Source organism: Chelonia mydas, chromosome 3 (assembly GCF_015237465.2).
Source record: "Chelonia mydas isolate rCheMyd1 chromosome 3, rCheMyd1.pri.v2, whole genome shotgun sequence".
Taxonomy (NCBI): domain Eukaryota; kingdom Metazoa; phylum Chordata; order Testudines; family Cheloniidae; genus Chelonia; species Chelonia mydas.
In genome coordinates this window covers 897,290-909,487 of record NC_057851.1, presented here as the reverse complement: position 1 = coordinate 909,487, position 12,198 = coordinate 897,290, and the positions used below count along the sequence as shown (strand labels likewise).

General features: G+C 65.5%; 1 protein-coding gene across 2 annotated transcripts in view; it reads left to right on the top strand.

Annotated features, from left to right (window-relative positions):
• The window catches only part of SLC30A3 (solute carrier family 30 member 3), a 44,130-nt gene that overhangs the window by 2,725 nt on the left and 29,207 nt on the right, over positions 1-12,198 (top strand). For both annotated transcript variants that reach the window (XR_006289272.1, XM_043541942.1), the window contains exons 2-5: positions 6,273-6,481; positions 6,895-7,041; positions 8,144-8,297; positions 10,873-11,074. Coding sequence is in view for 1 of the 2 variants with exons in the window: in XM_043541942.1 (XP_043397877.1) it covers positions 6,273-6,481; positions 6,895-7,041; positions 8,144-8,297; positions 10,873-11,074 (712 nt within the window). In the remaining variant the exon portion in view is untranslated. The remainder of the gene's footprint in view (positions 1-6,272; positions 6,482-6,894; positions 7,042-8,143; positions 8,298-10,872; positions 11,075-12,198) is intronic.

The window sequence follows — 12,198 nt, the reverse complement described above, 5'->3', positions numbered from 1 at the left end:
GGAGGGTCAGCCCCTTTGCTCCCCCCAGTGAGTGTCTGTGGGGTCCTGTCTCTTGGTCCCCCTTTCCCCATGCCCCATGGTAAATGATTGTCGGCGATTGGCGTGCGTGGTTTGTGGGGTGGGGGGAGTGTCGGGGCTCCCAGGCTGTGAGGGCCGCTGGGGACTTTAGGGCTCTATGAAGGCCATGGTGCAGGGGTCAGAGCCCTGCTCTCCGGTGGGGAGGGGGGACTGGGCTCCGTGGGATCTCTGCAGGCGGCAGGAGAATGGGGGTGCGGCAGGAGCCAGGGACTGTCTGGGCGACTCCCCCCCAGGCCGCAGTAACCACGGGGCGTGATCCTGCTCTAAGGCTCGCTGCTGCGGTCGGCTTTGCTGGGCCACTGCACCAAACACATGTGACTCCTGGCGCTGGGCTGAGAGCAGGATCCTGGTGGGTGGGAGCTGGGCCCTGGGGAGCAGCGGGCACATGCTCCTCACCCCCAGCCCCCAGCTACATCTGTATCTGCAAAGAGACCACGCTGCAGCTTCCGCAGGGCCGGGGGCGGGGCAAGGGGTGCCGGGAGGAAGGGGGGACATTAACCAGGGAACTGGTAAGGTAAGCGCTAACAAAAGCTCCTGGAGCAGGCCAGGGGTGCAGCTGGGGAGGAAGGTTGGGGCAGGGCCGGGGGCCGCAGGGGATTTTCCCCTCGCTGGATCCTACCGCAGGAGCAGAGTGGGGTGGGCGCCACGGGGCGGTCGGCAGTACCCGTCTGGGAACCTGGCTGGTACTGCCAGTAAGATCTGCAGCCTCAGGGCATGGGGCCTTTGGCACAGACCCTCCCTGGCTGGTAGAAGGGCCCAAATACCCCACATGGTAAGAGCCACTGAAATCCTGGGCTGTGGGGTGACTCCAGCCCCTGCACACCCCCCGCGGGTGAGGCAATGGCCACCTGGCACCGGGGCATTTCGTTTCTCCATGGGGGGCGCACAGATAGCCGGCTCCGCCAGGGCCCCTCCCAGCCCAGCCAGACTCATCACTCTTCCTGTCCCCGCGGGGCCTGGGCACAGAGATAAGCCCTGGAGGCGAAGGGGAGGGGGGAGTGGTGAGCTGATGCATGGGGCTGGAGATCAATGGGTCAGTCCCGTGGGGGAGGGGGGCTGTTGCCTGTCTCCGCAGCAATGGCTGGCACAGCACATGGCGGCCAGGCCACGAGCCCGAGAACATGGCCAGGCCTGGCGGGCTGCTGCGGGGCCTGGTCACTGGTGCCACATCCTCACTGCTGCTGGTACCCACAGAAGCTAGACTGACCCCTGCTGCAGGCACCCCTCGGACAGCCATGCAGAGCCCCTGGGGGCCAACAGCCAGCCGGGCTGCCTCGGGGCTGCCCCCGGGCTGGGTGCGGTGCAGGGAGCTCTGTGCTAGGCCTGCACAGGGCTCAGCACCCCGCCCCCCCACCGACACGGGGAGGGGGCCGGACAGCAGCTGCTGAATGCCCCCTACTCCTAGTGAAGACGGGCTTTACCATCGCTGGCACCTGTGTGAGCCCTGTCATGGGCCCACAGGGCCGGGCTACGGCCCAGCCTGGGAACAGTCTCTGGGAGGGGCCTGCAGTGACCCAGACCCCCGGGGTCTCGCTCTTCCCCCAGGGGAGCCACGTGGTCTCACCGCCTCCTGAGACTGGGCCCCTGGGCCTGCAGCCCCCTGCCTCACCCCGGGAGCCCTGGGCAGTGAGTCCAGGACAGACTGGGGGAGACGTGTCCTCTCCTCAGGGATCAGTGCCCCTCACCCAGCGTCTGCAGGGCCACTCGCCCAGCGCTGTGAAACCAGGCCGGTTTATTGGTCACCTGGCACATGGCCCAGGCAGCCCCTCGGGCAGCCCAGAGAACTGACAGTTACAGCCCAGCCCAGCTGCAGTGACCCCCATGGTTCAATTCTGTCCCCCTGTCTGTCCGATCTCCTTTGTCAGACTCCCGGGGTGCCCCTGACTGCTCCCCACAGCCCACACTTAGCCCCCTCCACCCCCGGGCCTTTGTTCCCGAGCTGGGGGATGGGGCTCAGCCCCTGCAGAGAGGCAGGGAATCCCCGTCTCTCTGGGTCGCTGGTCACCAGGTGTCCACGTCCTGGCCATGGATCTGCCCTTCTCTTCTCAAGAGCTGCATGGAGATGGGACCTAAGGGCCCAGGCCGCCAGGTGCCATCCACACCTGTGTCTTTGCCTGCCCTGACAGCAAAGAGTCCCTTCCCCCACTAGGGAACAATGCAGCATACAGGGGAAACTGAGGCATGTACAGGACTCATAAACATATTACAGAAAATTCCCGCTTCGTCACAAGCCTCTGCTGAGAGCTGGGGCGTCCGCACCCAGAGCTGGGCTTTCAGACCAGCGCTGCCTCCCTCACACCTGACCCAGGAGAAGTGGAGGGACCTGCCCCCACCCGCCCCACTTGGCCTTGATCCGTATGGCCTGGGGCATGGCCCAGGCTTTGGGAGGTGCTGGTTTAGAGAGCGGGGTGGGAGCGCGGGGAAGGGGGGTGATGGGAGCGACAGGGAGCGTGGGGAAGGGGGGTGACGAGAGCAGGGGGAGTGCGGGGAAGGGGGGTGATGGGAGCGGGGAGGATGGGGGAATGACAGGGTCGGTTTTCAGCCGGAACGCCTGGTGGAAAAGGGACCTGCCGAGCGGGCTGTTAAAAGTCTGGCTGGCGGCTCAGCAGGGCCCTGGGGCTGGGGCAGGCTCCCCGCGGCTCCCGGCAGCAGCCACCAGGTCCCTGCAGGCCCTAGGCGCACGGGCAGCCAGGGAGGCTCCGCGCACTTCCCCCGCCCCTAGTGCTGGCTCCACATCTCCCATTGGCCAGGAACCACGACCAATGGGAGCTGCGGGGGCGGTGCCAGAGTGGTAGGCAGGGAGATGGGAGGAATGGGAGAGCCGGGGGGGAGCCCGCGGGCAGGCGATGCTGGAGGAAAACCATGTGGGGGAAGCCCGCAGACTCTGGGTTGGGGTGAGGGGGTTGGGGTAAGGGAACGGGCTCTGGGCTGGAGCAGGGGGTTGGAGTGTGTGGGGGGGGGTCAGGGCTCTGGCTTGGGGTGTGGGCTCTGGGGTGGGGCTGGGGATGAGGTGTTTGGGGTGCAGGAGAGGCTGGGGCAGGAGGTTGGGATGTTGGGGGTGTGTGACAATGGTGCCCGTGGGAGCCAGCTAAGGTCACTCCGTCAGGGGGAACTGCAAACAGAACAGGGCAGACAAACCCCAAACGCTGGTGGATATTCCACTCCTTGGAGTTACCCAGCCAGCCCAAACCAGCTTCTCCAGCACCTCCCTGGGTACTCGGACGTCCAAACAACGCAGTGCCCTTAAAGTGCCCAGCCTCCGGCCTCCATCCAGACACACACGTCAAACATAGGATGCTAAATTCTGAAAATCTTATTTCATCCCAGAAAAGAAAAGATTCTCCTGACCCCAAAGGACCAAGCCCCAGACCCAGGTCAAATGATAACTCAGATCTTACCCCAAATACACGCTTACAGTCAATCCTTAGTAACTGAACTAAAATCTATTAAAAAAGAAGAGAGCGCGCGTGCTGGTTAAAAGATCAGTAAACAGACAGACTTGGGTTCAGTTCTTGAGGTTCTGATACAGAACAAAGCTGAGTCTGTAGTTGCCAAAAGTCCTTTTAGAAATAGTCCACGGGTTACAGTCTAATGTCCATGTTCAGGGTGACTCCAGTCAGTGACTGGGGATCTCAATCCTTACGGCTCAGGGTTTCCCCTTCTTGAAACCCAAAGCAGATCTGAGATGAAGAAGGATCGTGTCCCAAGGTCTTTATACATTTCCAGCAGCCATTTGGCCTGAGAAAACAATAGACTTCACTTTCCTTCTCCTAAACATCCTGACAATTAGCCCAGGATAATTTATCCGTTAAACAGTTCAGACACAGGTTATCACAACCTTCAAAGAGCCATATAGACAATAATACTATGTCACTCCAGTGTCTTCCTAAATGTTAATATTCCTTTTTTGATCTTTGAATCAAAGCCATGGTGATAGACAAGACTTGTTTGCTGACATCACAAGACCTGAGCGAACATCTCCCCTTCTATCTCTGACAATGCCGGCTGCATTTCAAAGCTGTGTTCATTTACAGATCTTCCTAACCCTCTTTAGTATCTTCCTAACTAGTCTTTACAGTCCGCCCTGGGTCAGGTCAGGCTGGGAGTTCATTAACTCTTTCTGGCCCTGTCACCTTTCAATGAGATATTAAATTACACTCATAACGTTACAGGGGGTGAGGGCTCTGGGAGGAAGTTTGGGTGTGGGAGGGGGCTCCAGGCTGGGGCAGGGAGTTGGGGTGCAGGGGCCCCACAGCACTTTTCGCGGCTCCCGGGAAGCAGCCGCCAGGTCTCTGCAGCCCCTAGATGGATGGGCGGCCAGGGAGGTGCCTCCTCAGGGAGCGTCTCCCGGCCATGCCCAGCCCTCGGCTCCACGGTTCTACCCACTAGCCACAGCTGCCTTGAGCAGCCGGGGTGGGGCCTGGCCCATGGGGCTCCTGGCTCTGGCCTGGAACTCAGGTGCCCTGCCCGAGCTCCAACCAGCCCAGGGATGCCAGGGCCGCCAGATCTGGGGGGCAGCTCTGTGGGCTCCCTGCTGGATCCCCAATCCTGGGACAGAGCCCCCCTTCCCCAAGCCCCCAGGTGGCCAGCGACAGGCCGGGGGGGAGGGAGAATGGGACGGGGGGCATTTTTGGGGTGGGGAGGGACGTGGAGCTAGGGCTGCAGTGTGGGGCGAGGGGTGGGGGAGGGGAGCGTGGGAAGTGACACATTGTTCTGCTGCCAGAATCACCAGCTGCTTTGTAGCCAGAGCCATTTGTGGGGTGCTGAGGCGTGAAATAACTAACCGCTCTCAGGGGAGCAAGATCGGCCGCCTCAAGACCCCTCTCCTGTCTGCAGTGCCCCTTGCCCCCGATGCACAGCTCTGGGCCCCCCAGCTCTGCCAGTGCCCCTCACTCCCGACTCGCAGCCCCCTGCCCCGCCCTGGGTCCCCCATCCCCAGCTCTGCCGGTGCCCCTCACTCCCGACCCGCAGCCCCCTGCCTCCCCAGCTCTGCCGGTGCCCCTCACTCCCAGCCCGCAGCCCCCCTCCCCCGCCCTGGGTCCCCCATCCCCAGCTCTGCCGGTGCCCCTCACTCCCAACCCGCAGCCCCCCTCCCCCGCCCTGGGTCCCCCATCCCCAGCTCTGCCGGTGCCCCTCACTCCCGACCCGCAGCCCCCTGCCTCCCCAGCTCTGGTGGTGCCCCCACTCCTGACCCGCAGCCCCTGCTAGCCCAGCCCTGGGGCCCCCATCCCCAGTTCTGCTAGTGCCCCTCACTCCCGACCCGCAGCCCCCTGCCTCCCCAGCTCTGGTGGTGCCCCCACTCCTGACCTGCAGCCCCCCTCCCCCGCCCTGGGTCCCCCATCCCCAGCTCTGCCGGTGCCCCTCCCAAACCGCAGCCCCCTGCCTCCCCAGCTCTGCCGGTGCCCCTCACTCCCAACCCGCAGCCCCCCTCCCCCGCCCTGGGTCCCCCATCCCCAGCTCTGCCGGTGCCCCTCACTCCCGACCCGCAGCCCCCTGCCTCCCCAGCTCTGGTGGTGCCCCCACTCCTGACCCGCAGCCCCTGCTAGCCCAGCCCTGGGGCCCCCATCCCCAGTTCTGCCAGTGCCCCTCATTCCCGACCCGCAGCCCCCTGCCTCCCCAGCTCTGGTGGTGCCCCCACTCCTGACCTGCAGCCCCTGCTAGCCCAGCCCTGGGGCCCCGAGCTCTGCTGATGCCCTTCAATCCCAACCTGCCCCCCATATCCCAGTCCTAGGCTCCCTCCCTCCCAGCTCTGCCCCTCAGTCCTGACCAGCAGTCACCCCCAAACTGTTCCAGCTTTGGGCACCTCTGTGGAATCCAGGCTTGGGGTGATGTCCCAGGGCCACCAATTCCCACACTTGCCAAGTCTCCTTTCCCCGCAGTCTCCCAGGAGCCTGTGCTGCTCTGGGCTTTGCCCAGCCTGTGGCAGGCCCGGGCACCTGGGCAGTCAGGAGGACCCCAGCCAGGCTGGCGAGGGGGCAGCAGGTGCCCTGGACTCACTCCATTGCTACCTAGCAGCCGAGCTGGGTGGAGCCAGGGCCCCCAAAGATGAGGGCAGCCCCTCCTGTCCCGGTTCCCAGCCCTGCTCTGGGCCCAGCGGGGCAGGGGGCGAGGAGCCGGGCCGGCTTGTGCCGGCCAGGAGTCCCGTGGGCTGCTGGAACTGGGGCGGCCTTCGCACTGACCCCCTTGGGTCTCAGTCTCTTCACAGGCTCCCAGAAGCCCTTCCCCGGCCTGCCCCCGGAGACCAGCCCTGCGGCTCCGTCCCTGGAGCTGGACCGGCGCCTGGCCAGGCACTGCCACCATGGACCCCGCTCCCCCAGCCAGAGCCGTGTGGAGCTGCAGGCCTCCCGGAAGCTGGGCATCGCCTGCGCCATCTGCTTTGTCTTCATGATCGGCGAGGTCGTCGGTAAGGTGGCAGCGGGGCCCCAGCCCGGCTTGTTCCTGGCCCTGCTCAGCCCGTGCTGCAGGACGTCCTGCTCTGCACGTTGCTCAAGTGCTGGCTGGCAGGCGCCCCCCGGATCTCTGGGGGCCAGGAGCCAGGTGCCCGGTGCGGGCCCAGCGCTCACTGGTGCAGCCCCTGGGCCCTCAGCTCCGCAGGATGGGGCAGCTCCCCTCCCCCACTGCCAGGGTCCCCACATTCCTGGGAGTCACCTGGCTGGATCCCGCCCGCCATGGCAGGCTCCTTGGCAGCGCAAGGGGACGCTGTGTCAGGGCCCGGCGCTCTGTGGAAGGAGCCAGCCCCTGGCAGGCCGGGGCTGCCTGGGGCTGTGGGGGGGCCCTGCCGGGAGCTGGCGCTGAGCTGGCTAATCTCTGCTGCAGGCGGGTACCTGGCGCACAGCCTGGCCATCATGACTGATGCTGCCCATCTGCTGGCGGACGTGGGCAGCATGGTGGTCAGCCTGTTCTCCCTGTGGGTCTCCGCCAGGCCGCCCACCAAGTCCATGAGCTTCGGCTGGCACCGCTCAGGTAAGGGCCCTGCCGGGACTCACTGCCCCCGCCCAGCCCCGCAGACCTCCACCCCAACTCCCTGCCATGCCGGGGCCCTGGGGAGACCTGGGTGCTTATTTCACTGAGCCCGGGCAGCCCAGCAGGGCAGGGCCCAGCCTGTGTGTGTGGCAGTGGTTCCCCCTCCCTTCAGCCCGTGGGGAGCTGGGGGGTGCAGAGCCCTCACCCCCAGGCCACAGGCAGACCCTCACCGCTGGCCACCTTGGTGCAACACATTGCCCATGATGCCTTGCCCCAGGGTCTGTGCTGTGCCCGGCTAAGCGCCCCGTCCTTGTGCCAGCCCCCCAGGGGGTCCCGCTCTCCCTCCGGGGGTCAGCCACGTGGCCTCACCGCCTCCAATCCAGAGCCCCTGAGCTCCAGCCCCCTGCCTCAGCCCGTAGCTCTGCCCAGCAACTCCCGCTGAGCCAGACGCCCGGGAGAGACGCGGCCGCTCTGCAGGGCCCCCTGCGCCCACCAGTGCTGCAGAGACACCAGGCAGCCTCTCCCCCCGAGCCGGTCTCAGCCCCCTGGGCACGGCGTGGGGGGCCCTCGGCTCGCCCAGAGAAGTCGGGGTTAAGTCCCTGCTGGCCGACGCCAGGGCCCCTGTCCGTCTGTCTGTCAGTCCCAGCAGGTGAGAGCTGCCGTGTCTCTGGTGAGCCCAGCTCTGGTCCCGGCTCCTGTCACCTCTGCTCCATGCCCTTCTCCTGCAGTGCCCTGCCGAGTTCCCAGCTCCGCAATCAGGCCCTCCCGTAGCCAGGTCACTGCTCCAGGCCTTCGGGCTCCCACAGTCTGTCTAGAGCCTCCCTGATGGGCTGGTTCTAGCCAGGCCGAACAACCCCCGGGGCTGGCCCTAGGCTGCCCTGTGGCACCCCTGTCTCCTCCCCTTGGCACCGTGTGCACAGCAGTGCCAGGCACGGAGGGAAACTGAGGCATACGCGGGCCCCACACAGACATTGCCAGCGTCCCTGCAGCAATGGGCACCAGAGGCAGGTCTTTAACCCTTTCCTCCCTGAGGGGCATGGATGGGTCCCAGCTGGGCTGCCCACAGCTGCGGGCGGCGCTGACTGGTGCCCCGTGCCTGCAGAGACGCTGGGCGCCCTGGCCTCGGTGCTGTCCATCTGGGTCGTGACCGGAGTCCTGGTGTACCTGGCCTCAGCCCGCATCGTCAGCAACGACTACGAGATCGACGCACGCGCCATGCTGGCCACCTCCACCTGTGCCGTGGGCATCAACGTCATGTAGGTGGGCTCCCTGCCCCCCAGATCCCTGCCCGTGCCCCCCAGGCTCCCGGATCCCTGCCCCCTGGAGTCTCAGCCCCCTGGATCCCAGCCCCCTGGATCCCTGCCTGCACCCCCCAACCCCAGATCCCTGGCTCCTGGATCCCAGCCCCCCATATCCCTGCCTGCCATCCCCCCATCCCCCTGGATTCCCAGCCCCCCAGATCCCTGCCCGCTGCCCCCCAACCTCCCAGATCCCTGCGCCCTGGATTCTCAGCCCCCTGGATCCCAGCCCCCTGGATCCCTGCCCGCGCCCCCCCAACCCCAGATCCCTGGCTCCTGGATCCCAGCCCCCCATATCCCTGCCTGCCATCCCCCCATCCCCCTGGATTCCCAGCCCCCCTGATCCCTGCCCGCTGCCCCCCCAACCTCCCAGATCCCTGCGCCCTGGATTCTCAGCCCCCTGGATCCCAGCCCCCTGGATCCCTGCCCGCGCCCCCCAACCCCAGATCCCTGCCTCCTGGATCCCAGCCCCCCATATCCCTGCCTGCCATCCCCCTGGATTCCCAGCCCCCCAGATACCCAGCCCCCCGGATCCCTGCCCGCTGCCCCCCAACCTCCCGGATCCCTGCGCCCTGGATTCTCAGCCCCCTGGATCCCAGCCCGCGCGCCCCCAACCCCAGATCCCTGCCTCATGGATCCCAGCCCCCCATATCCCTGCCTGCCATCCCCCCAGCCCCCTGGATCCCTGTCCCCCAGATCCCTGCCCCCTGGATTCCCAGCCCCCTGGATCCCTGCCTGCTGCCCCCGCACCTCCAGCCCCCTGGATCCCATCCCCCTGGATCCCTGCCCGCCCCCCCCCAACCCCAGATCCCTGCCTCCTGGATCCCAGCCCCCCATATCCCTGCCTGCCATCCCCTCATCCCCAGATCGCAGCCCCCCTGGATTCCCAGCCCCCTGGATTCCCAGCCCCCTGGATCCCTGTCCGCTGCCCCCGCACCTCCTGCCTCCTGGATCCCAGCCCCCTGGATCCCTGCCCACCGCCCCCCAATCCCCAGATTCCTGCCCTCCGGATCCCTGCCTGCCCCCCCCCTCAACCCCAGATCCCTGCCTCCCGGATCCCAGCCCCCCATGTCCCTGCCTGCCGTCCCCCCATCCCCAGATCTCAGCCCCCCAGATCCCAGCCCTCTGCCCCCTGGATCCCTGCCCACTGCCCCCCCCAGATCCCAGCCCCCCAGATCCATGCAGCGACCACGTGCTCGGCTGCCCCAGTGGGTGGCTCTGTGGTCAGCTGGGTTCCCTTGGGCACTACAGGGCCGGCCGTGCCAGTGGGTGGGTTGGTTCTAGCCCAGACGCTCCAGGCAGCTCTGTCTCAAATCCCCACCTGATGGGCCAGAGCCTAGGGAGAAAAATCACACCCTCCCCGGGCATGATGCCAAGGGGATCGGGCCAGTGCCACAGGGCGCTCATAAACACAAACACCCACATTTCTCACCCAGCCCAGCTGCTTAGCCCCCGCTCACACCTCCTGCTGCTTCAGGTAGAATAAACAAACAAACTTATTAACTATAAAGATCAATTTTAAGTGATTATAAATCAAAGCACAACAAGTCAGATCTGGTCAAATGAAACAAAAGCAAAACGCATTCTAAGCTGATCTTAACACTTTCCGTGCCCGTACAAATTTAGATGCTTCTCACCACAAGCTGGCTGGTTGCCCCTCAGCCAGGCTCTCCCCTTTGATCAGCGCTTCAGTCGCTTGATGTGGTGTCTGTAGATGTAGGTGGAAGCGAGAGAGAGCAAGGCAAACGTCTCTCCCTTTTATCTTGTCCTTTCTTCCCTCTTGGCTTTGCCCCCCTCACCTTCAGAGTCAGGTGAGCATTACCTCATCGCAGTCCCAAACTGACCAAGGGAAGGGAGGTGACTCCCTCGAGAGTCCAACAGATCTTTTATTGCTGCCTAGGCCAGTGTCCTTTGTTCCTGTGAGGTTGGGCTGGGTTTGTCCCATCTACGCCCTGATGAGGTGTGAACTGCCCCTCTACTTCTGGAGAGTTTTTGTCTGGGCTTGCTTTAAGCCATGAGGACACATTTTCAGCCTCATAACTAGATACATGAAACTATAACCTATAACATCACTATAACAACCATCCTCAGGGCATCGTGAGCCTTCCAAAGACACCCAACATGACAAACTTTGCATTGGATACCACACAATCATTTTACAAGGATGAACATGGGGGGTGCTGGGTGTTCCCCCGAAGTACAGAGCATCCCTGCCCCCCAATTACAGCCCCCTCACTTCTCCCATTCCTGCCTGTGCCCAGCCCCTGATCACAGCCCCCCAGACCTCTCCCATTCCTGCCTCTGCCCATCGCTCCCATCCACACACCCCCACCTGGCCTGTTCCTTCTCTGCCCAGCCCCGCAGTCAATGCCCATCCACCTTGCCCATTCCCCCCGTGCCTGCCCTGGTGATGCCACACATCTGGCCTGGGGTAGGGAGCGGGTGGGCGGAGGGGCTCTGGGATCTGTTGGTGCCACGGCCCCCGGGGCTCTGTGTCTGCCCGGGTTGGCTCAGGCTCCCCACTTCCCTCCAGCATGGCCTACATCCTGCACCAGTCGGTCACGGGCCACAGCCACGCCCGGGGCTATGAGAAGATGGAGGAGAGTCCTGGCTGCGCACCCCCTGGAAGCCCCCTGCCCGGCAGCACCAGCGTGCGCGCCGCCTTCATACATGTGGTGGGGGACCTGCTGCAAAGTCTCGGGGTGCTGACGGCTGCCACCATCATCTACGTGGAGGTACGATGCGAACAACCGCAGGCTTGCTTCTACCGCGTCCCTCCCTGCGCCGCCTGGCATCTCGCTAACCGCGTCCCTCCCTCCACTGCCTTCCCTCTCCTGCCCCTGTAACCACGTCCCTCCCCCCACTGCCTCGCGCCCCCGCTAACCACGTCCCTCCCTCCACTGCCTCGCGCCCCCGCTAACCACGTCCCTCCCTCCGCTGCCTCGCGCCCCCGCTAACCACGTCCCTCCCTCCGCTGCCTCGCGCCCCCGCTAACCGCGTCCCTCCCTCCGCTGCCTCGCGCCCCCGCTAACCACGTCCCTCCCTCCGCTGCCTCGCGCCCCCGCTAACCACGTCCCTCCCTCCGCTGCCTCGCGCCCGCGCTAACCACGTCCCTCCCTCCACTGCCTCGCGCCCGCGCTAACCGCGTCCCTCCCTCCGCTGCCTCGCGCCCCCGCTAACCGCGTCCCTCCCTCCACTGCCTCGTGCCCCCGCTAACCACGTCCCTCCCTCCGCTGCCTCGCGCCCCCGCTAACCACGTCCCTCCCTCCGCTGCCTCGCGCCCCCGCTAACCACGTCCCTCCCTCCGCTGCCTCGCGCCCCCGCTAACCGCGTCCCTCCCTCCACTGCCTCGCGCCCCCGCTAACCACGTCCCTCCCTCCGCTGCCTTCCCTCTCCTGCCCCCATAACCACGTCCCTCCCTCCACTGCCTCGCTCCCCCGCTAACCGCGTCCCTCCCTCCACTGCCTCACTCCCCCGCTAACCGCGTCCCTCCCTCCGCTGCCTCGCGCCCCCGCTAACCGCGTCCCTCCCTCCACTGCCTTCCCTCTCCTGCCCCCATAACCATGTCCCTCCCTCCACTGCCTCGCGCCCCCGCTCACCGCGTCCCTCCCTCCGCTGCCTTCCCTCTCCTGCCCCCATAACCACGTCCCTCCCTCCACTGCCTCGCTCCCCCGCTAACCACGTCCCTCCCTCCGCTGCCTTCCCTCTCCTGCCCCCATAACCACGTCCCTCCCTCCGCTGCCTCGCGCCCCCGCTAACCGTGTCCCTCCCTCCACTGCCTTCCCTCTCCTGCCCCCATAACCACGTCCCTCCCTCCGCTGCCTCGTGCCCCCGCTAACCGCGTCCCTCCCTCCACTGC